Genomic DNA, 23,284 nt, shown 5'->3' on the forward strand with positions numbered 1-23,284 from the left:
GTGTGCCTGAAGGTGGCCTTGAGTTCCTGGAGCCTCCACACTGCAAGTACTGCTTTGAAAAAGAAAGCAAGTTCAATGTCAGAGATACTGTGGTTGCTCAAAAATACTCGCACTTTTTGCTAGCACAACCAGTGCTAAAACGGAAATAACTGTGCACAAAGATGTATAAGCTTGTTGGGCCTGAAGGCTTTCAATTCTTACTGTTTATTTGAGACAGGTTGTCCTGGAACTTGCTGTGTAGACGAGGCCAGCATCCAATTTAGAACCTCTGTAGTGTTGGGATTAATAGGATTAAGGGTGTGTATACCACAGAGGGCTCCAGAGAGTTCTCAGCTTTGATGTTCATTCACTTGTTCCTAAACATCAACACTAGGACCAGGCCAGGCACAGGGCACATTGTTTTCAAATTTATTGAAATAGTCTTATATCTCCAGCCTCAACCAATATCCCCCCTTACCTCTCCTGGGAACACAAGCTCTGCCCTCAACCCTGCCCATTTCAATCAAGTCTTTGAAGAACAAGACCTTCATGTGTAGAAAGGTTGGATTGTGTGAACATGGATGACAGTCATCTGTGAATTTTTCTTGCGTGTTCCTGGTCTTTTGCATGTCAGGCAAGTGACTGCACATGAGCCAAACCCTGACTTTTTCTCTTAGAAGTGCTACTGCCACCTGGGCCAGTTTTGTAAGACTTTGCACTAAATCTCTTTGTTACACCCTGCTTTGTGTTAAATACATTTGGGTGTCTTTTCCTAACTGTATGGCTTTTTGGTTTTATAGCTCTGGTTTAATGTTTGTCTCTTGTAGCCCAGAGGGTTGTACAACAGAGGACCTTGAATTCCCGACTCTCCTGCCCCCAGCTGCCGCGTGCTGGAATTACAGGCAGACACCACCACACCCACTTTCCTTCCACCCTTGTCCCAGTTTTACTGTTCTCCGGATCAAGTCCTGCCTCAGTTTTCAGATGACTGAGATCTCAGAAATGCACCGCCACTGGGCTTACTTCCTTATTCTTTTTTTTTTTTTTTGGTTTTTTGAGACAGGGTTTCTCTGTGTCTTTGGAGCCTGTCCTGGAACTAGCTCTGTAGACCAGGCTGGTCTCGAACTCACCTGCCTCTGCTGGGATTAAAGGCGTGCGCTACTTCCTTATTCTTAACAGCTCTCGCTTGGAGCTAAAGATGTGTTTGGTTAGCACACAACACGCAGGTCACTGATGCATTACAGGCATATTACACACCTGTGGTCTTGGAGAAGTTCAAGGCAGCCTGGGCTATGAGACCCTGTCTCAAAAAAAAAAAAATAAATAAATAGCGGGGTGGTGGCGCGGGTCCTAAATCCCAGATCTCTGAGTACAAGGCCAGCCTGGTCTACAAAGCAAGTTCCAGGACAGGCTGCAAAAGCTACACAGAAAATACCCTGTCTTGGAAATAAATAATAAGGGCTGGGGAGATGGCTCAGTGGTTAAGAGCATTGCCTACTCTTCCAAAGGTCCTGAGTTCAATTCCCAGCAACCACATGGTGGCTCACAACCATCTGTAAAGAGGTCTGGCGCCCTCTTCTGGCCTTCAGGCATACAGGCAGAATATTGTATACATAAAAAAAAAAAAAAAGAACCATGACATCTGAGGTTTTCCCCAGTGATAGAAGACAGAGAACAGAGAATTTGGTCTTTAAAATAATAATAATAATAATAAAAATAAAATAACTTGCCCTTTATCACCCCATTCCCTAATATACTACAGAAAACTGACTGCTGACCGTAACACATTCTTAAATTATTTCCATCTGTATGAATTTTATTTACTATGTATACAATATATTCTGTCTGTGTGTATGCCTGCAGGCCAGAAGAGGGCACCAGACCCCATTACAGATGGTTGTGAGCCACCATGTGGTTGCTGGGAATTGAACTCAGGACCTTTGGAAGAGCAGGCAATGCTCTCAACCTGAGTCATCTCTCCAGCCCTGATTTTTTTTTTTTAATTTGGTTTTTCGAGACAGGGTTTCTGTGTGTAGCCCTGGCTGTCCTCAAACTCACAGAGATCCACCTGCCTCTGCCTCCCAAGTGCAGGGATGATACTTTCTATTGGTTACCGTCTCAGTGATGTCACTAGTGTGGTTCTGTCATTGTCCCACCCATCCTGTCCAAGCACAGGCTGTGTCTTTTTTTTTTTTTTTTTTTTTTTTTGTCTGTTAATTCAGTTTGCTGTGGCCTGGGTCCCATCAAAACTCACTGTACAATCCAGGCTAGCCTTGAACTTGGAACCCTGCCGGTTTCCTAAATCCTAGGATTACAGGCATATATTTTTAACTTCAGGTGGGTTTATCAGTTCCAAAGTTAGTTTCTAGTTCTTGATTAAAGAGTTTAATTTGCTCATTCATTCGAGTATGTTCCTTTATATCTTGTGCTAATTCATAGTACTGGAAATAAAGCCGTTACCTGCTGGTTTCCACGTCTAAAGCTTAGAGTACTTCCAGCTGGTTCTCTTGCTCGGAGGGAGGCTCACATTTGCTGTCTTCCTGGCCTCCGTGTTAGATCGTAGACACTGCAGACGGGCCATTGTGAACTGTACAGATTCTACTAAAGTCACTGTCTGAACTCACGCTGTGGTGGGATTAAGTAGCATAGAAGGAAACAGAGTTACACTTAGGCTGTAAAGCTAACTTCCAGTACGAGTTTTACCACGTCAAATCTCTGCTTCCTTCATAACTTTATCAATGTAAATGCTCTAATTAAGCAAGCAGCAATTAAGTTTTGTTTTGAATGATTTTAATACAGGCAAATTAAAAGGATCACATTTTAAAAATGCAAGTTACTTGCTTAAATATCTCTAATTTTTTTTTAACTTTTTCTTGATTCCTGGAGGTTTAAAATTCTCACCTTGTTATCAGTTAAATGAAAACACAAGGACTTCCTTAGTACTTGAAGCAGCTCCACTGGTTAGCTAGTTCTTTATTTTCTAAGAGCATTTTGTTCTGCTTGTTCAGTTTCTGATCAATAGTGTTCCTTAGCCCTTTAAATTTCCTAGTTGTGCTTAGTGTCCATCCATGGACCTAAGAAGACAGTAGTCTCTCCTTTGACTCACAATGACTGTGAAGTCCCCGTCCATGACTTAAAAGATTATCTTAACTGTGGTCTTACGTGGGATCTAAATTCAATAGTCTCTACTCATGGGTATTCGCACATCCCATTCCTTTTCGTTTTTGTTTTTTGAGACAGGGTTTCTCTGGTTAACCACCCTGGCTGTCCTGAAACTTGCTCTGTAGACCAGGCTGGCCTTGAACTCACAGAGCCTCCCGAGTGCTGGGACTAAAGGTGTGCGCCACCACCTGGCTTGTTTTATTGAAAGCCAAGTCCATCTTTTGCTGGGAACTCAGGGGCATATGTCCCTGAAGTTTATTTTCATTTCCAAATGCTGTATCTACTGAATCATTTATGATGCCCAAGCTCTATACCTTTTGATTTATTTCAAGAGCATTTGCTCTATTTTAGGAAGCATGGCTAATTCTTCTCCAATGGTCATCTGTTTTTATTTACATTTAGGTCATATTGGAGTTGATAGCTGTCCTCTTTGGGTTGAGCTTTCTTTGGCCACTTGCTTACTCTTTGGAATATGGTTTTACCTTAGCAACCACTGCTGGGCTGACTTCATATCCATATACCTTGTGAAGTCATACCCACCTTTGTGTGTGGGAAGCATTCTCCCAGCCTGCTCTGGGCTGCTCAGGTCCACCCTGCATGCACTGCTTGGACAATTCACAGACCCTCCTGGCCAGCTTTGCCATGATGGCTGCAGATGGACGTGAGGTGCAGTAGTACGGGGAATTTCTAACCCCCTGTGCATGCTAGTATCCCCAGATTCTGTCTCCCAGGCACCCTGTTTCCCCTGTTTGTTAAAGGGTTCTCCGCTCCCCCTTGAGCAGATCTCCTGTAGCCCAGACTGGCTTCAAACCTGCCCTGCAGTCAAGGATGGCCTTCAGTTTCTCATTCTCCTGCCTCCACCTTCTGAGGGATAGGATTATAGGATTACCACATGGACGTATCAAGTTCTGGGGATCAAATCCAGACTTGTACATCCAAGGCCAACATTTTACTGATCAACCCTCCCAATTCCTTGTCAAGGTTCTTCTAAATATTCAATGCTCCTAATGCCACTTCTTGCTTACCAGAGCACTGTGGGCGTCTACTGTCACCTGCATGGGAGCACTTTCTCAGGATGCTCCCCACGTTTGGGCTGCCACTGCGTCACCTGTAAGTTCTCCTGGCTTTGACCACACATCCCCAACATAGAGTTTCCATATATTCCGTCCTGGGAAAGCAGCTGGGAGGCCACTGTCATCACCTGGGAGCCTCAACACCTGTATACCTTTTTGGCAAACATTTTGCTATCTCTTGTTTTCGGTGATCTTGATCCTTAGGTCAGAGGGCAAGCATTGGGGTTGGGGTGCACACGGACAACTTAAACTCTAAAATAATTGAACTCCAACCCTGGATAGCACACAGCTGCCTGTATAGCTGTCACTATTGTGCCCTGTGCTTGCACCCCCGAAGAAGCCTGTGCTGAACACACCTGTGTTCCTGGGAAAGTCTCCCAGCACAGACGTAAGACAGACGTAGCTGCTTATCAAAAGACAATGATACTCTGTATTCAGTTAAAATTAATAAAAATATTTTATTGAATTTCAGGAACTTGGTACTTTTTTTAAAAATTCCAAATCTTTGCACACAGATCACCACTCTGCTTACTCTAGAACAGCAGTTGCTCGGACTTCACGATTGTCACTTCTCTCCTTGTGTCACAGCGTAGAAAGCCTAAGTCCTGATACTCCCCAGCCCCTTCTGAACTACTTCAGCTACTCTGTGCCCAGCCACCCCCTGCAGAGGACAAGGAGGTGAGGTGGGGTGTTTATGGAAACATTCTGCGGTGTGGAGAATATACAAAGTATGCCACACACATTCTGGAATGCACTGTACCCAGGGCACAGCAAAGTTTCCCCTTGTGTTCTGTGTGGTTCAAGCCAAAGCTACTCAAGTTATCTAGTCCCTGAGGGAGCTCAGAAGTTTGGTAAAGGTCGAAGAGAGACTCGTTAAGCATTCAACACTGAGGTGCCACAGTGGACCTGGGAAGTGCTGCAAGCTACTTGTGGTGTCAGGGTCATTGCCCCCACCCCACATCAGAGAGCAGATGAGCCCAGCCATGGTGTGTGGAGCGGCTTCTGGGGACTCAGAGGAACATAGACTAAAGCAGTGCCTGCAACACTGGCAAGGAAACCTGGGCTCAGTACTGTTAGTCTGCGGCTTAGCTTGTGCCCGCTCCGTTCAGCTTTACATTCCTATGTACCAAAGAGCAGCAAGGAGAAGAGGTGAGTGTGTGACTGTGGCTACACAGGACACTTCACTCACTCGAGACTGAGAATGTGGCCTTCAAGAAAAAAAATCCTCCTTCCATCTTCAAAAGTTTTCTATGAGCCCCCAAAAGAAACCCCTGCAGACTCCTAAGGTCTGTCTGGAGCTCAGAGGTAACGAGTCTGCAGACTTGACTCACGCAGGAACATCTACCCAATCCTAGTCAAGCATGCTACAGGCAGATGTCCCCAGACACACAGTATGTTCAGCTGGTGGTGCCCGAACCCACCTCACTAGGGTGGCCTCCTGCTAGCGCACCACATAACTGAGGCCCAGAGCTGGGACCCACATGTTGGGCACAAGAGAACCCAAAGTGCTTTGCAAAATGCAAACCTTTAAGAAATACACATTTCAAGGTTACCTGCAAGATGGAGGAGGCAGACTGCGGCTGGGAGGGGCTCCAGTCCCCCAGGCTGCAGTCCAAAGGCAGACTGCTGTGGCACACACGTGTTCTCACTCACATGATGTCTCATCTTTTATTGTTTTCAGTGGCTGAGTTATATAAATCCAGCTTGTGTGCAGTAACTCCAGAACGTCAACACACATCATCTGCAGTAACATTGTGACAGCTCCATACTGTGGGTGAAGCAATACTTAGAACAGACTTATCATATTTGGTCTTTATGTAAATAATGTTTTAAATTGCCTAAATATACCATTCTGAGCCATTTCATTCTACCAGGAAAATACAGGGTTTTCCCCCCTTCTCTTAAAAAAAATTAAATACCAAAATAACTACATTTAAATAAATAACGTTATGATGATGACATTTAAAAAAAAAAAACCAACCCACAATGAGGCTAAGTCCCTCTGCCTGCTGCTCAGCTAAGTCCAGAATGCTCCGGAAAGATGAGCGGTGATCCTGAGTGTGGGCTGGGCTGCTGGCCTCCCACCTCTCCTCACCCTTCCCTCTTAAACTTTACTTATATAGGACGTAAGTCAGACTTAGTGTGGTACTTCATTCTGAAAAGCCAGAGAAACCTCTAGAGAATCAGAAAATGGCCTGGATTCTTGAGAACCTGGCCACTGGGTCCTACTTCCAAGACCCTCAAATCTCTCCAAGAGCTCTCGCCATGCAGGTAACCAGTCAGGTGCCAGAAGCCAGAGCGGACCCCTATGACTCCCAGCAGGGTTCTGGGAGAGACCTATGACTTCAGTCTGAAAAGGGAGGTGTAACAGAAGCTGGGTCTGTTTCCCAAGGGGGGAGGGGGATCTGCTGCTTTAAGCATACATAATATGTAGGAGACTCATTTACTAGAGTGGGAAACTACGCCAAGGACAAAGTCAACATAAAGAAACAGACAACAGAACGCGCAAGAACAGGTACGTGCAGCCCGGAGGCTAGAGGCTCCCGGGGTCCCTTGTCCCAGTGCCCCGGCCTTAAAGGTCCATGCAGCCTCAGTCCACCCACCCTCTACAATGGCACAGGGAACTGCTCTGAACGGAAATGGGCAAGCAGGTATCCTAAAGAAGTGCCACCCAAACAGGCAGGACAGACCATAGCAAACCATCCCATGGGCTGGAAACAAACCACAGAAACAAACAGAATGACATTCTTCCCCCAAATGAATCTCAAATTTCCAGAGTAGAAATGGAGTGATATGAAATGTCAAAGACCCCGTTATTTAGTAAAGAAAGGACATCTCCAAGTATTCTAATTCCACATGTAGACAACAAAATACTGTCTTGTCTCTCAGCCGCAACCAGCAGGTCCTATGAGGGCAGCAGGTGGCTATGTCTCTGTCCCCTAGAGGAAAGCCAGAGAGATCCACTTGCAGCGGGTGCTGCATCTGCACAAGAGACTCAGAGTTCTTGCTTGTAGTAAAAGCTGAGCCCACAGATGACAGCCCAGCGAGTGCTCTGTAGGAGACACCACCTCTGGAACCAGGGTTGCTGTTGTGGGTCTGTTCAAGTCTAACTTGTCTTTAAATTAGGGAGTTTTAAGGCCACCTGGGTTCATGTTTTCAGTGCTAAGAGGTGAAGTCCAACCGCAGGGCCCTTTACCCACTGAGGATGCGCTCCCTGCTTCAGGAAGAGGCAGCATCTCCTTTTGGCACCACAAATTGATGTCTGAAGAGAAGGTCTCCCAGCAGCTAGTTCTGGATCCCCTTCTCTCTCATAGCTGCTGGTGGCGCATCTACGCTCAGGGCAATGACAATACTCTCGCCATCTTCTGCTTTAATGCGCTTGAGCTCCGGCTGCTCTGCCTGGTCACCGTTCTGGCGCTTTGTGGGCAGGGACGCCGATGCTGACGCATGGGTTGCCAGCATATGGAGAGGACTTGCCACTGCTGAAGAGAGACAGTGCGTCAGAACCCACACTACTGCATAAACCCTCGACCACAACCCACCCTGGCACTGCAAATCTACTGAGCTAAGCTTACACAGAACCCTAGGGATGGCCCTGAAGGGCGAAGGCAGAGAATCCTAAGCAGAAGAAATCAGGAAAGCTGCAGTCAAAGCCTGGCTAGTGGGTATTTCCATCAACAAGAACAACTTCTGCAGCTTTAAAAACGTATAAGCTACTCAAGAGCTCATTGTTGTCAAGACGGGGGTGGCTTCTGTTCACCCGAAGGACAGAGAGTTGTTCCTTCCAAGGAGGAAATTAGGCTATTCTGGTTTGAAAGACAGCCATTTCTCACCTGTTCAAGTCATTACCTAAAGCATTTGCCTATAAAGAAGACATGCTTAAGCTAGTACGGTAACTTAGAGCTTGCCACCAAGCCTGAGAACTTGAGCTCCATACTCAGAACACACATGATGGAAAGAAAAAACCGACTCCCACAAGTTGCCCTCTGACCTTCATGTGCACCCTACCCCCCAACACTGCTGACTATATGCACAGTCTTTATAGTAGACTATACAATGCATTTGCGTCTGACCACTAAAGTTCAATTCTAAAAACCTACACAAATGTGGAAAAGAGAACAAAATCCTCAAAGTTGTCCTGACCTTCACATGTGTGCTATGTACGGCACATGTACCCCATCATACAGTTTTATAAAAATTGTAAAAAGACTTTTTTATTTATATGCATGTTTGCAAATCTCTCTACGTGGGTGTGCAAACTCGTGAATGTAGGTACCTGGAAAGGCCAGAGGACACTTCCAGATCCCTTGTAGCTGGAGTTAGAGGTGGTTGCTGAACCCATAACCTCTAGAAGAATAGCAAGGGTTCTTAACCATAATCTCTCCATCCCCAGTAGTTTTTCAAAAAAGAAAGAACATATTAACTCTGAAAAATCTGAGTTTGTCCTTACGAGGCCAGTTTAAGATGGCTCAGCAGGAAAGGTGCTTGTGCCTCCATGTGACAAAGTAAGTTTGATCCTAGACCCCACAGGAACAAAGCTGTCCTCCGACCTTCCTTCCACACACCGACAACACACAGTTTATATCCCCCTGAACTGGAAAGAGAAAGTTAGCTAAACTCCAGCGATCATCTCTTCCTGCTTGTCAATAGTAGACACAATGTGGCCAGTTGCCTTGCACTCCATGACAGGCTATATCTTCAAACTCTGAGCACAAATAAACCCTCTTTATATTAAATGGCTTCTTGTTTGGTATTTCCCTAGAATGTTGTAAAAATTTCTGGGGAGAGACCAGAAAACTAACCCAGTGGTTAGAGAAACCATGTTCAATCCCCAGCACCCCAAGGCAGCTAACAACTGTTGCGCCTCTAGTTCCAGGGGATCTGACCTCTACAGCTTACACGGACAATGAATGCATTTGGTGCACAGATGCACATACAGGCAAAATACCCATACACATAAAGTAAAAATAACTGAATGAAAATAAAAATATTTCTAGGGGGCTGGAGAGATGGCTCAGAGGTCAAGAGCACAGGCTGCTCTTCCAGAGGTCCAGAGTTCACTTCACAGCAACCACATGGTGCCATCTAGTGCCCTTTTCTGGCCTGCAGGCAGACATGTAGACAGAATACTGTATACATAATAAATAAATAAAATTTAAAAAAAAACTCTAGAGACAAAGGGGCTGTGGTGGGAAAATACCAATCCTCGTGGCTCCCACAGCATCCCTTGCACTTCCCACGGCTTTAAACGGCAAACGTTTCCACAGACAAAACTACAAAGTCAAATCAGAACCAAGCATGGAATGCTTCTTCCCATAGTCAAGAACCTCTGCTGGGAGACGAACAGACGCGAACTAACGTTCTTACCGTTGTTCACCTGGCTGTGCACTGCTGGAGGCACGGGCACCACGTGAGTTCCATTTTGCGTTACAGTTTTTATTGGAAGCTGGTGTTGACCTAAAGGCGCCTGTTGTACTATGGTCACTGTCTGGACAGGGGTACCCTGTGATGTCTGGATGATTCGGCTAGCAGCGCCTAGTGTGGCTGGGCTAATTGCAGGGACAGGCTCTACTTTCACTGAAATCAAAAGAAAAGGAAGAGAGATGATACACTGTTGCAAAGCCGGGGTCTTGGCAGTTAATGAAAACAAGTACGGTGCAAGCCTAATTCCAACACAGGATCACAGGGTGTCACATGGCTACCACCTCAGCTACTGGCAAGTTAAGGCCAGTCTGGGTTACAAAGTAAGTTTGAGACTAGTCTGGGCAACTTGAAACTGTGCCTTAAAAATTAAAAAAAAAAAAAGGGAAAAAAGTAAAAAAAGCTGGGGCTATAGCTTAGCCATAGAGGACTTGCCTGACATGTACAAAGCCCTAGGCTTGATGCCTAGTACTGCAGAAATGTTTAAAACCAAGTAATGGGATGGAGAGATGGCTCAATGGTTATGAGAACATACTACACTCAGAGGACCAGATTTGATCCCCAGCACCTCCATTGGTCAGTAACTCTAGTTCCAAGAAGACATACCACCTCTGACTTCCAAGGGTGCATGCATACGCACGCACTCTTGTGCAAACCACACACACACAGAGTAAAATCTTTAAAACCAACAGTGGGCTAGGGGTGTGCTTTAGTAAAACAGGGTTTCTCTAGGATGTATGTGGACTCAATTGCCACCCTAAAAAGAAAGAAAAGAAACAATCACACAAAAACTAAGGAACATGTTAAAACAGCCAAGGACAACCGAGCCTGTGAACTTCTATGGGACTGAAAAGTTAGCACGAGGTGCTGTCTTCTTGCTCACCTTTGACTTCTCTGTGGTCGCCATTCTCTTGTGGTTCTGCCTTAGGAGGAGCCAGCACTGCAGCCTGAGTGACCACAGCTTGTCCAGCAACTGTGTATGTGTTTGCTGGGGCCAGTCCAGCCACACTGGTGACTGACACTGCTGGTATCTGATGGACAACATGTACCGTCTGCACAACAGGTGGCTGAGAGGTGGATGTGGTCACTGGGGTTGCAACAGTGTAGGTGACAGGCTTAATGGCCGGGGGTAGCTGCCGTTGGACAGTGATTAAGACGGGCTGACTAGAGAGAGGTGACCCTGTTGGGAGAAAACATGAGCAGTGTTAAGGCTTGCATGGCCCTTGGTCTTATAGTTCTCACACTAAGCACTTACTAACATAAACACTACACTTTAAAATACAGAATATTACTAATGAGAGATATATACTATCTTTATTATTACAATTTTTCAAGATTTATTTTTGCTTACTCTGCTTACTTTTATGTCTGTGCACCATATGAGTGCCCACAGGGGCTACAAGAGGACACTGAATACTCGGAACCAAACCTGAACCCAGGTCCTCTGAAAGAGCAGAGAATGCTCTTAACCACTGAGCCATCTCTTATGGTCGAAACGTAGTATCTTAACAGGGACATTAAGTTCCCACATCTAAGAATCAAAGACTGCAAACTTAGCTTTGTTTTTCCCACTACCTCTTTCTATACTTCCTCCTTCGAAAACATGCCCTATATTTGGGCCTAGAGACATGAGCCATCCTTGCCCTGGTAGGACAGAGGCACAAAACGCATAAGCAGACCCAGGCCACTCCCTGGCTTTCGCAAGTGGACGCCAGCAGCTGCAGACAGGTAGCAGGCTAGGGTTTCCCTGAGCATCCATCATGCCTAGTGGTCAAAATGCTCATCTTCCCAGGCACACATTTCCTTCTATATTATGGTTTTGCAAGTAAACTGGGAATATTCACCTACTCATTAAGTAGATATATTTTTATTCTAATCACTGCCTAGTTTGTGTAGCTTCTTTTAGTGAGAAGAGACCTTTTTTTAAAAAAAAAAAAATGAAGCAATTGAGAAATATTGATTCTTTGACTTTTGTTTTTAGAAACAGGGCTTTACTATGAATCCCAGGCTGTCCTTAACCTCACAGCAATCCTCTTGCCTCAACCTCTCGGTCAGGCACACTACAGCCATACTTCTATCTCACCTGAGCTGATGGAAAAAAAAGAAAAAGAAAGGAAGGAGGGGGAGAGAGTGGAACAGAGAGAGGGAGGGAGAGAAAATTAATTCCCAGTGCCACTTTCTTTCCCCGAAACCTTCTACATAACACTCAGGAACTGTACAAAGTACCAGGCACAAGGTATGAAGCTTCCTGAGGATTCTACTACTGCTTTAGTGCCAAATGCACGCATATTTGTCTGTCTGGCCCCACTGCCTGACCCTCGCCACCTCTCCTCCTGTGGTCTCACCTGGTGCACTCTGTGCAAACCGTGCCTCCTGGATGACGGCAAGTTTGGGCTGTGAGGCGCCAGGCTCCGGCTCCAAGGGGGCTGGGGAGCCCTCCCTCGACAGGCTCTCCGGGGTCTGGGCGCCACTGGAGTGAGCGGACAACACTCCTGCATGGTTGGGAGAGGCTGGGGCACTCCTGGGTCACCAAAAGAAGACAGTGGGTTTTCACAGTGATGCCCCAGAAAGGACTTGTCCACTCAACCTCACTTTGTAAAGGGCAGCCTTCTGTCTCCTGCCAACTGAGTGCAGCTCTGTGTTCTGACTTTCTCTCACACGCATGTCAGAGGCCGCTCAGTCCCATGAAAAGGTTGGTGCCCTCTCTGAGCAGTTCCTGTGCAGCCAGTCAGCAGGACGCAGCAGGGAACAGACTGTGGGGCCTTACGGTTTCTAATAAACTCATTTCTTTTCCAATAGATTAAAGTGTTTGGTTTCAAAATCAGACAAATGAGAAATCTTGAGCACAGAACTGAAGGTCGCTTTAAAAACTGTTCACATGCCAAAAGAAAGGAAAACACCGTGGCCCATGACCTTGCCTACTGGGGTCTACCTACTGTAAGATACGCATCAAGTTCAAAGAAACAGCAAGCAACACAGGTGGAACGCAGAACAGTAAGGAACAAACACAACCAACCTTCCCCAGTCCCCACCCCAACACCAGTAACAGCATCCGCAGGTCCTCATTTTCGGAAAGAAGCTCCCCAGCACACTGAGGTGATATTATTGACCATGGGTGTGGTCTCTGGTTCCTGTGTCCTTACCTAGAGGAGAGCGGTCCCAGGGGGGTTCTAAAGCAAGGCACGCCCCTAGGCCGTCTCTTCCTAAAAGCCTGCTCTACCAGCTTGCTCTCGGAGGCAGGATCTATCCTCCAGAAGGAGCCTTTGCCTGGTTCTTCCTGGGAACGTGGCACTTTGATGAAATAACGGTTCAGAGAGAGATTGTGGCGAATTGAATTCTATGAAACATAAAAAAATACGTAGACTTCATATAATTCTTTGTTGAGAAATGAAGATGTGCCCAAGCCTTAGTGTCCTGTAAAGCAGAAAACTAGATGCTCAATGCAGACGTGACAGAGAGGCTTCAAGGCCCAGCCCTCCCTGGCTGAACGAGACTGCTCAGGGTTGGAGCCTTTGTGGCCACAACTCAGGGAATCTCAGGTAGAGAGGGGGAACCTAGGCATGGGAAGGGTTAAGGCTCTGCCATCTCCCATATCTACCTCCTTTCAAGGTCTGTCACTGCCTCCTTGACTTCTGCCAGGTGCAATCAGGACTAACTGCTAACTCTGTCTGAAGACAAAGAGCTGACACAAGGCACTCCTTTAGAAATGTTTGCACATAACTAGCTGACAGTCTGCCATGCCATGTACAGTATATTAATACAGTATAAAGGATTTATTCAGCAAGTCAGTAAAGACCAGGAATTTTAACGACTCCACCTTCTAGTCAAGTACTCGGCTCTGTATTTGCGAAGTACATCCATGTGTTTATTTGATCTTCAACAATAACACCGTTAGGAAAGAGAGAAAATCAACTCGGAAGCCATCATTCTTCAGAAAGTTCAGCTTCAGGTTGTCCAAGTCTGAGACAGAGCCTGCTGTGATCTGAATGTGACCACACCTCAAGTACACGCAGGGTGGAAGTCATGAATATCAGCTATTATCTCATCTTCTTTCAAAGTGGTAATAACTCAAAATAAAATCAGGGAATATCCAAAAATCCCCAATTTTCTCAATTCCCCATTAACCTTCTAATAAAACTAGCCATGGCCTGAAGTTCGGACTTGTCACAGGCAGCTAAAAAAAAAAAAATCTAACAGATGCTCAGCATCGCTTTACCATCAGTCCCAGGGCTGCTCCAGAACAGCCAGGCCTCTGACTATTCTGTGGACCTGAGTTACATCGTGAGCAGTATGAGGGGCCTGGCTGTGTCTGACTCGCTGAGATTTAGAATATTTAAAAAAACCAAGACACGTGGTGCGATGTTTTGTTATCAGGTATTACTGACAACCAACCTTTCTTTCAATTCCAGAAAACCAAAGGGGACTGTTCTTGGTGCCCTTCACACAGAAGGCAAACCTTCACCAGCTGCACTCAAACCTTTCAGGTTTGGAGGAGAGGCAGAGTCAAAGGCTGTATGTTAAGAGAAGCAACCCAGACAAGGATGACACAGGCTCAACACCCTAATTTAAAAATCCCAAATCACCAGATGATGACACACGCCTTTAACCCCAGAACTCAGGAGGTAGAAGCAGGCAGATCTTTGTGAGTTTGAGGCCAGCCTCGTCTACGGAGCAAGTTGTTGAGCAGCCAGGACTACATAGGGAGACACTGTCTTTTTTTAAAAACACACACACACACACACACACACACACAAAACCGAAACCAAATCCAAAACGTAGAGGGCAACAGGATGCTCCAGTAAAAAATTCACATTTGCCCCTATGTGCCAAACTGCCATTAACACGAGCATCCTAGAAAGTTTACATAAAATTACCTGCAGACTATTCGTACAAGAAAAAAAAAATTGAATGAATATCATCCTTAAGTTGGTTATTTCCCCTATATCTTATTATAGACAGGCAAATACTCCAAAATCTGAATCATTCTGAAACCAGAAAACAGATAAAAGCCAGTCAACCAGTCAATTCAAAGCCACTACCCACTGAGAAGGGAAATCCTTGAGCCTGCTCCCGTACAGAAAACACTCCACAGACCCCACCAACACTAGGCCAGGGAACAACTGAGTTTGCACGCTATCAGCTAATGGAAAAGTGGAGGCAGTAACTAGGCTTTCCGTCCACCATGAGCCATGAAAGCTCCTCTGCTACCAGTTACGTGCTCAGGAGACTCAGGGAACTGATCTGAATACTAACAGAATCCACCTAGTCTGGGTCTCCTTCCTAACTACCCCCTTCCAGAGAATCTGCATACAGTATGAGGTCAAATTCATAAATGGTCACCTGCAATTTCCTAGCCAGCACTGTAAAAGCAGGAAGAAGCGACAAAATATTTAGTTTAGAGACAAACAAAAAAGGACCCATTTTCCATATAATTCAGGTCTATATACTGCGATCAAGGCTAAGATTAATGTGCCTTCAATCTGTTCTTACAAGTATGAAAATCCCGATAGGCTCATGTGACCTATAAATTAGTGTAATCTTAAATGAACACCTAAAACAAGCATCCCTAGTCTGAGCCTTCCTAGAAGGGACCCGAGCTCCAGCTCCCACACTCAGTCAGTCTTTCTCATTGGATGGGAACGCCAAACTAGCTCTGGTCTTTCAGACAATGGCAGCCCAGTCTTTTCATACTTTCTTATAAACACAGTAAACAACCAACTCCAGGCTGGGTAAATTATAAAATTATAAGTAATCATTTTGGAAGCAGGCATGAGAGTGCATTTATAACCCAGCAATTTAGGAGGCTGAGCAAGAATATTGCAAGTTCGAGGCCAGCCTAGGCAACACCGGGAGATTTAATAGGGAAGCGGTGAGAGGGAGGCACTGTGACAGGAAATATAAGGAAGAAATAGTCCACCTTTCTATACAATCACTCAGACTGCCCCATTTTATGTTAGAATCTCCTCTATAAATTAATAAAAAAGCTGTTCAATGAACAGACCCTGTAATACCCTAAAACTTAGACTGAAAAGCAATCCTATGGATGCAGGGCCTTTGGGACAGGGAGGGAACACGCACATCCTCCAAACATAATGTTGGAAAACAGGACTCAGGCAGGAATCCGCCTCTGTGCCTATGTGTGTGTAGGCCAGGAAATAGCTCTGAGGTTCATTCCTCAGGAGCAAAACACTTTGGTATATTTTGGGACCCGGTCTCTGACAGGCCTAAAGCTTGTCAGACAGTGAGTTGAGTCCCAGAGATACCGGTATTCACCTCTCCAGCACCTTGATTTTTACATGGATTCTACGGATAAAACGCAAGTCCTTATGCACAAGTTATAACTGTTATGTTTTTTAAACCAACTGATCTATTTCTCCAGCCCTGGAAATACAATTTTCTTAAATAAGCTGTTCTGTTGAGAGCCCCTGCCCCAAAGCAATGTCAGAATAAGTAAGACATACAGAGATGGAAAGGCAGCTACGCTGTCATGGCAGTAAAAGATCAAATGGATGTCAACATCCCAAGGTCAAGGATAGGAGCAAGTTGAAAACGTATGCTAATGAGTTAAACAGACCCCGGAGCAAGCAACCACGCTCTCCCTAAACCACTCCTGGAGCAGCCACATCAGGTGAGAGGCACAGTCATCTTCACGACCCTGGTCTGTATAGAAGAACATGTCAGTTTCACTTTTCTTCAGAACTGCTGCTCCTCCCGGATAGAAAAGCAGGGCACTATCCTGCCTAGAGCTCTCCAGTGGGAGACCCCCTCCCCCCATGACTTCTCTGGCATATAAAACGGCAGTATTTTAACAGCTTCGATGGATAAGCAGCATCTTCAACACACAGGACGCGAGCAAGCTGAAATGGACTTACCTGCCAGCCCTTGTCCGCAGTCCTATAGTATGGATAGTTTTTAGTGATGTGTGTATAAATTCCATTTAGGGTGAGTTGTTTATCAGGAGCCATTGTAATTGCTTGTACTATCAACTGTGCATAGGAGTAAGGTGGCTTTGAGTCATCCTGTGTTAGGAAAAAAAAAAAAGCACCTAAGATTCAAGAGTATTCTTACAACAGTGTGGGCTTCCGAGACAGGGTTTCTATGTGGAGGCTTACCTGTCCTGGAACTCACTCTGTAGACCAGGCTGGCCTTGAACTCAGAGATCTGACTGCCTCTACCCACAAGTGCTGGAACTAAAGGGGTGCGTCACCATCGCCAGGCAACAAGGGTTTTTTATTATAAAAGTAATATGATCGAGAAAATCTGGGAAAAGTAAATAGAAAAATTGTAGAACAGCATAAAGATTAAAAATCACATAAGGAGCCAGGCGTAGTGGTGGTATATGCCTTTAATCCCAGTACCCTGGAGGCAGAAACAAGAGGCCAGTCTAGTTTACAAACAGTTTCAGGACAGCCCACACAGAGAAACACTATTGGGGGGGAGGGGATCACACAGGTGAAAACTGAGGTGACAAGAACAAAAAATAAAACCGATAGAAGCCGCTGGACTTCAGTGAAATCCAGAGCGATACACATCAAGAAACGCCCTGTGACATGGAGAGGGACCGGCATGTCTAGGCGTGATGCACAAATCAGAAGAGCACCTGAGGAGAACTCTGCAAACGCCCCTCTTCTGTCAAGACTCTACATGTGAGCACGCGGCCGTGAAGGAGCCAGTCACTGCTCATCCTAGGCTGCTGGTAGCTCCAAGTCTTTCCAACATTTCAAAATCCCACATGTACCAGCATAAGCCTCGGAGAGAGGTCTGACTGGAGAGATGATTCAGAAGTTAAGAGCACTTCCAGAGGTACTGAGCTCAATTCCCAGCAACCACATGGTGGCTCACAATTATCTATAATGAGATCTGGTGCCATCTTCTGGCACAAAGGCAGACATGTAGGCAGAACACTATGTAATAAAAAATAAATCTTTTAACTTCTAAAATCAACTGAGAATGTTACTTATTGACGTCAGAATCATAACCCATTTAAATGGTGACAACTTTGTCAGAAATAAGAACACTCTTCTGTGGCTAGGAAGGGAGGCTGCCGTAGCTGGCAGGTCCCAAAGATAAACGGAGAAATAAATCTTAAAAAGGGGAGCAATCTGCAAAAGAGTATATTCAAGGGCTGGAGAGATGGCTCAGAGGTTAAGAGCACTGGCTGCTCTTCCAGAGATCCTGAGTTCAATTTCCAGTGACCACATGGTGGCTCACAGCCATTGTAATGAGATCTGGTGCCCTCTTCTGGTCTTCAGCCATACATGCAGGCAGAACACTGTATACATAATAAATAAATTTTTAAAAAGAGAGTATATTAAAATAACACCACTTATTCTTATTCAAAGCACATTCAGTATAAAGCCTGGATTTGATCATCAGCACCCCAAGGATGCATACTGTTCATATATCAAGTATACATTTTTATTTACTTTTTAAATGTGGGGGTATTTTACCTGCATGCATGTCAGTGCACCATGTGTATGCAGTGTCATGCAGGACAGAAGAGTCAGATCCCCTTAGACCTGGAGTTATAGCTTGTTAACCACCACGTGGCTGCTGGGATTTGAACCCATGTCTTAGGGAAGTACAGCTAGTATTCTTTTTTAACTACTGAGTCACATCTCCAGACTCTTCTCCAACCCTGACTTTTATTTTTAGATTTTTACATAGTGTTGAAACAAACTATTATTGTACTATATAGTAAATTTAGGCCAGCTGACCCCATCTCAAAAACCAAAACAAAAATAAGAACACCATCTCATTGGACATGCACTAGGGATAGGGCAAAATTAGAAGTATAAGGAACAAAGCGACAAGACAGTGCTCTCCAATAAGCTGAGAGATGCTTATCAATTCTCCATCAACCAATGCCAGCATTCAGAAGACTCCCACAGCCCACTTTAAATGGCTAACTTTATTCTGCTATCACTTAGGCTGCTAAAAGCTTTGCCTAAGCACCCACAACAGCACACCCCAAGGTTCTAGGAAAAGAACCATGTGAGTCTGACATGTGGCTGAGCAGCTGTCCCTACACCATGTGCTTGGCTCAGAGGTTGAGGCCTCATCCCTGCTCAAAAGGCCAACACACTTCCTAGGGCTTTTTTCTTACATGCTTCTGAGGATGCTTTCATTTGTTCCCGGAGTTAGTTCTCTTCTACTATGTGGGTCCCAGGAATCAAACTCAAATCTTCAGGCTTGGTGGCAAGTGCCTTTATCCGCTAAGCTATTTTGTTGGCCTTAAAAATCCTGTTTTGGGGGCTGGAGAGATGGCTCAGAGGTTAAGAGCACTGACTGCTCTTTCAGAGGTCCTGAGTTCAATTCCCAGCAACCACATGGTGGCTCATAACCATCTGTAATGAGATCTGGTGCCCTCTTCTGGCCTGCAGGCATGGAGGCTGAACATTGTGTACATAATAAATAAAAAAATCTTTAAAAAAAATGCTGTTTTTGTTTTTTTAGAAACAATGTATCACTAAGTACACTTCCAATAGCCTGAAAGCTGCTATGTAAACCAGAATGGACTTGAACTCAGAGATTCCTCCCAGGTGCTGAAATACTGAGCATAAAAATATTTTTATTTTTAAATAATTTAACACGGAAAATACTCGAATATACCCAAATGGGTGGAACAAATTTTGCAAAGTGAGTACCCAGCAGCTCCTGCCTCGCAAAGATCACTATTAGTTCTGGCATCATAATCTCCTTTCTACTGTAAGGTTTCAACAGCCTTTCTGTGCTACTAAAAATTTTATATATAATCAGTACTGTGCCTACAGTTGCCCTGGGGTCCTCACATGTGTGTTCAAGAATTTAAAAAATGCATTACAGCCGGGTGGTGGCAGCACACGCCTTTAATCCCAGCACTCAGGGGTCATGGGCAGGTGGATTTCTATGAGTTTGAGGCCAGCCTGGTCTACAAGAGCGAGTTCCAGGATACAACTAGGACTGTTACACAGAAAAACAGTCTTAAAAAAAAAAAAAGGCACTACGAACCCTGATACCTATGGCACATTAAGAGTTGCACCAGAATCCAATTCACAGATAGACGCTTACTTCACTGTGTGCTGTGCTGGTGAGCTTCAGTCCACTTGACATAAACTAGATCATTGGGGAAGCAGGAACCTCAACTGACAAATGGCCTCTACTGGAGTAGCCGATAGGTTTTCTTGATCTGAAAGGGGCCAACCCACTGTCAGCAGTAACACCCCTGGGCAGGTGACTCTGGGCTGTATGAGCAAAAAGCCAGGAAGCAGCACTCCTCTCATGGCCTCGGCTTCTGGATTCCTACCCTGACTTCCCTCAGGAATGGCCATTATAAGGGAGTGTAGGACAGTGTTTTATCACAGCAGCAGAGAAGCTGAACTAAAACAACACGGTGTTCCTAAAAGGACTTGTCCCACAGTGACCAATGTCTACAGAATGCTTCCCAGCCCCAGGTACAAGACAACAGACAATTACCTTTGGGCTGTCTCCACCTGAAGCTTCCTTTTCATTTTCTGGCTGTGAATTGTCAGCCATTAAATTGAGGTCAGATGGTATCACACGGCCCATTTTGTACCCTGAAGATCCTGCTCCCCGGGGACTGGATGGGCAGGAGTTTGCAGCGCTGTGAAAGAGAGGGGGAAAGTCTACTTTAAAGCAAGCATAGTATTGTTCTTCAGTAAAAATCTGAGATCAGGGAAAACAAACATTTCTTTTTTAAGGTTTTTTTTTTTTTAATGTGTTTTGTCTGCATATATGCTATGTGGGTGCCTAAAGAAGACCAGGATAGGATGTTGATCTCCTGGAATTGGAATTATACTTCCCCAGCGCCCTTCATTTGTACTGCAGGCTGGTTTTAAAGAGGCAGCAATTTTCTGGCTTTAGTTTCTGAATCTGAAGTACTGGAATTGTAAGTATGTGCTACCATGTCTAGCTAAACTGGAAAAAAAATGAGAAAGCAGTATTTCCTCCCAGGAATTCTTTGTGGTATTGAAGATTGCTTCAAGCAATGTGTCAGGAAATGCAATCGTCAGGAGCCAGGGCCCCATGTGCCCTACCAGAGAGAGAAAGCCATCACATCCAACAGGAACTTTTTTAAAAAATTTTTATGTGCACTGGTGTTTTGCCTTTATGTGTGAGGGTGTCAGATTCTCTGGAGCTGGAGTTATAGACAGTTTGAGCTGCCGTGTAGATGCTGGGACTTGAAACCTGGATCCTCTTGAAAAACAGCCAGTGCTCTTAACTTCTGAGACATTTCTCCAGCCCCTAACTTAATTTTTTAAAAAAAGATTTATGTTACATGTTTGAAGTGTTTACCTATGTATACGTGTATCACGTGCACGCCTGGTGCCTGGAGAGGCCAGAAGAGAGTGGTGGATGTCCTGGAACTGGAATTAGATGTTTGTAAACTGCCGTGTTGTGCTGGGAACTGAACCCGGGTCCCTCTGTAAGAGCAGAAAGTGCTCTTTAAGAGCTGAGTCATCTTTCTAGCCTCTTAGAATTTTAAATTTCAGCTTTGAATATGGTTCCAAGAGACTCTGTCACTCTCAGTCTGTGGGAAGTTTTAGAAGAAATATAATCAGATAATCTGTCAGCTCTTCAATGAAAAAAAATATTTCAAAACATGGAAACAGTCTGAGCAGAGATGGCACAGGCCTTTGATTCCAGTACTCAGGAGGCAAAGGCAGGTAAATCTCTCTAAGTTCAAGGCCAGCCTGGTCTACAGAGCAAGTTCCAGGACATGTTTCAAAGCTACACAGAGAAACACTGTCTCGAAAAACAAACAACAAAAAATAGCAACAAAACAACCCCCCCAAATAAATAAATAAAATAAAATAAAAAGAAAAAAACAGGAAATGGGACTAGACTTAAAGCTAGAATCCAGAATCAGGGGCAAAGGCAAGTGGATCTCTGTGAGTTCCAGAGAAGGGGGAGAGGGAGGGAGGGCAGGCAGGAGATGGCTCATTCACTAAAGAGTATTGGCTGCTCTTCCAGCGGTCCTGAGTTCAATTTCCAGTAACCATCCATAATAAGATCTTGTGCCCTCTTCTGGTGTGCAGGCATATATGCAGACAAAACACTGTGTACATAATAAATTAGTAAATTTTAAGGAAGGAGGGAGGGAGGGAGGGAAAAAAAGTGAGCCCCAGACTTAGTCACCAGAGCTCCCCTCAATACTATTCTCCGTCACCACCAAATGAAGGAGCTCATGGATGCCCGCAATTCTGAGAATAATGATGGATGAGAGCTCAGTGAGAAGTAAGTCATTTATACTTTTCCCCCTAAGGCTCAGTGAGAAGTAAGTCATTTATACTTTTCCCCCTAAGGCTCAGTGAGAAGTAAGTCATTTATACTTTTCCCCCTAAGGCTCAGTGAGAAGTAAGTCATTTATACTTTTCTCCCTAAGGCTCAGTGAGAAGTCATTTATACTTTCCCCTCCAAGGCTCAGAATAAGTTGGAAGACAGAGACAGGGCAGTGAAATCTCAATCTCTAGACACAACACAACCCACACCAGGTCTGCACAAGGCACTGGCTGCCCTCTTAACCATCAGTTATGGATGGTGGAGGAAATCACTGGGACCCTAGCCCTTACCTCTGCTTACCTCAGGAGACTTAGGAAGGGTTATGTAACCACTGGTGTGGTGTACTCACCAGACTCTAATTCCAAGGCCACAGAAATGGCTCTGGTAAAACAAACCCAAAGGGATACAAACAAGACAGGATTCCCACAACCTACCAACACGTGAGAATTACAATTCACAACAAAAACTTTGAGCAACTCCTGACAGCCAGTTGCGGTGAAAACAGATAGGGTCACTTTGGGTACAGCTGTGGACATGCGACCTTCAGCCTCTGCTGTACCTGATGGTTCCCGTGGGAGAGGGAAGGGGGCTGATGAGGTGGGCCATGGTGTCTGGAATGTTAATGGTCAGGGGTGAGATGTGTGGCTGCACAGGCTTCACTGGCGACTCTGGGGCTTCTTGCTTCTCTCTCTTCTCACTGGAAAGGGCTGTGAATGTTATCTTGATGTTTGTGCTCGGAAACCTGAAAGTGCACCTGAAAAACAAACCCAATGGTCAGTTCATGTCCGCTGCCCACCAGAAGCCTGAGCTTCCCCACAGGAACTGCAGGTAAGGGAGGCCCTCCCCACTTCAAAATCCACCCACAATGTACACCAAATCATTTAATACCACAAAAAAGGTATTTTATATGACACTAGCCATTCATAATGGCACACACCTGTGAAACCAGCACTTGGGAGGTAGGAGTAAAAGTTCAAGACCAATTCTAGCTAAACAGAAAGTTCAAGAGCAACCTGGGAAATATGAGGCATGCCTTTCACCCCATCGACAGAAGAGAGGGACAAAGAGTGTGTGAGAGACAGAGAAACACAGAGACAGTACCCAGATCAGCATAAGAAAATAGAAAGTATAGACCAAAAATAGAAAAAAGAAAATCAAACACCTGCCAGATGTAGTCCCCAGCAATAGCTAATTTCCCTTTACTTGAACAAAGGTTAACAATGTTAACACTTCCAGCCTCTGTCCTGGCTGAAGATGGTTCCTTCACTGTATTACAAAGGCGACACACAGACAATCTGGAGCTGGGCTGACACACCTAAGGCTTCACTAACATATATTTTAGGTACAAACCAGACCTTCACACCAAC

At 45.1% G+C, this 23,284-nt stretch overlaps 1 protein-coding gene and 1 non-coding gene across 2 annotated transcripts in view; both read right to left on the reverse strand.

The window, feature by feature from the left end:
• Positions 1–4,647: 4,647 nt before the first annotated feature.
• Foxk2 (forkhead box K2) overlaps positions 4,648–23,284 on the reverse strand; it is a 39,663-nt gene continuing 21,026 nt past the window's right edge. Inside the window, exons 2-9 of the mRNA XM_075989739.1 lie at positions 22,477–22,671; positions 20,091–20,238; positions 16,508–16,654; positions 12,779–12,972; positions 11,981–12,156; positions 10,519–10,815; positions 9,582–9,791; positions 4,648–7,696 (exon numbers count right to left, since the gene is read on the reverse strand). Of these exons, the coding sequence (XP_075845854.1) occupies positions 7,500–7,696; positions 9,582–9,791; positions 10,519–10,815; positions 11,981–12,156; positions 12,779–12,972; positions 16,508–16,654; positions 20,091–20,238; positions 22,477–22,671 (1,564 nt within the window). The 3' untranslated portion in view covers positions 4,648–7,499. The remainder of the gene's footprint in view (positions 7,697–9,581; positions 9,792–10,518; positions 10,816–11,980; positions 12,157–12,778; positions 12,973–16,507; positions 16,655–20,090; positions 20,239–22,476; positions 22,672–23,284) is intronic.
• LOC142832050 (small nucleolar RNA SNORA24) lies at positions 17,584–17,711 on the reverse strand. Its single transcript, XR_012907143.1, has one exon. It is a non-coding gene; the product is annotated as a small nucleolar RNA SNORA24 (small nucleolar RNA).

The sequence above is a fragment of the Microtus pennsylvanicus genome, chromosome 11, assembly GCF_037038515.1.
Source record: "Microtus pennsylvanicus isolate mMicPen1 chromosome 11, mMicPen1.hap1, whole genome shotgun sequence".
Lineage (NCBI taxonomy): Eukaryota > Metazoa > Chordata > Mammalia > Rodentia > Cricetidae > Microtus > Microtus pennsylvanicus.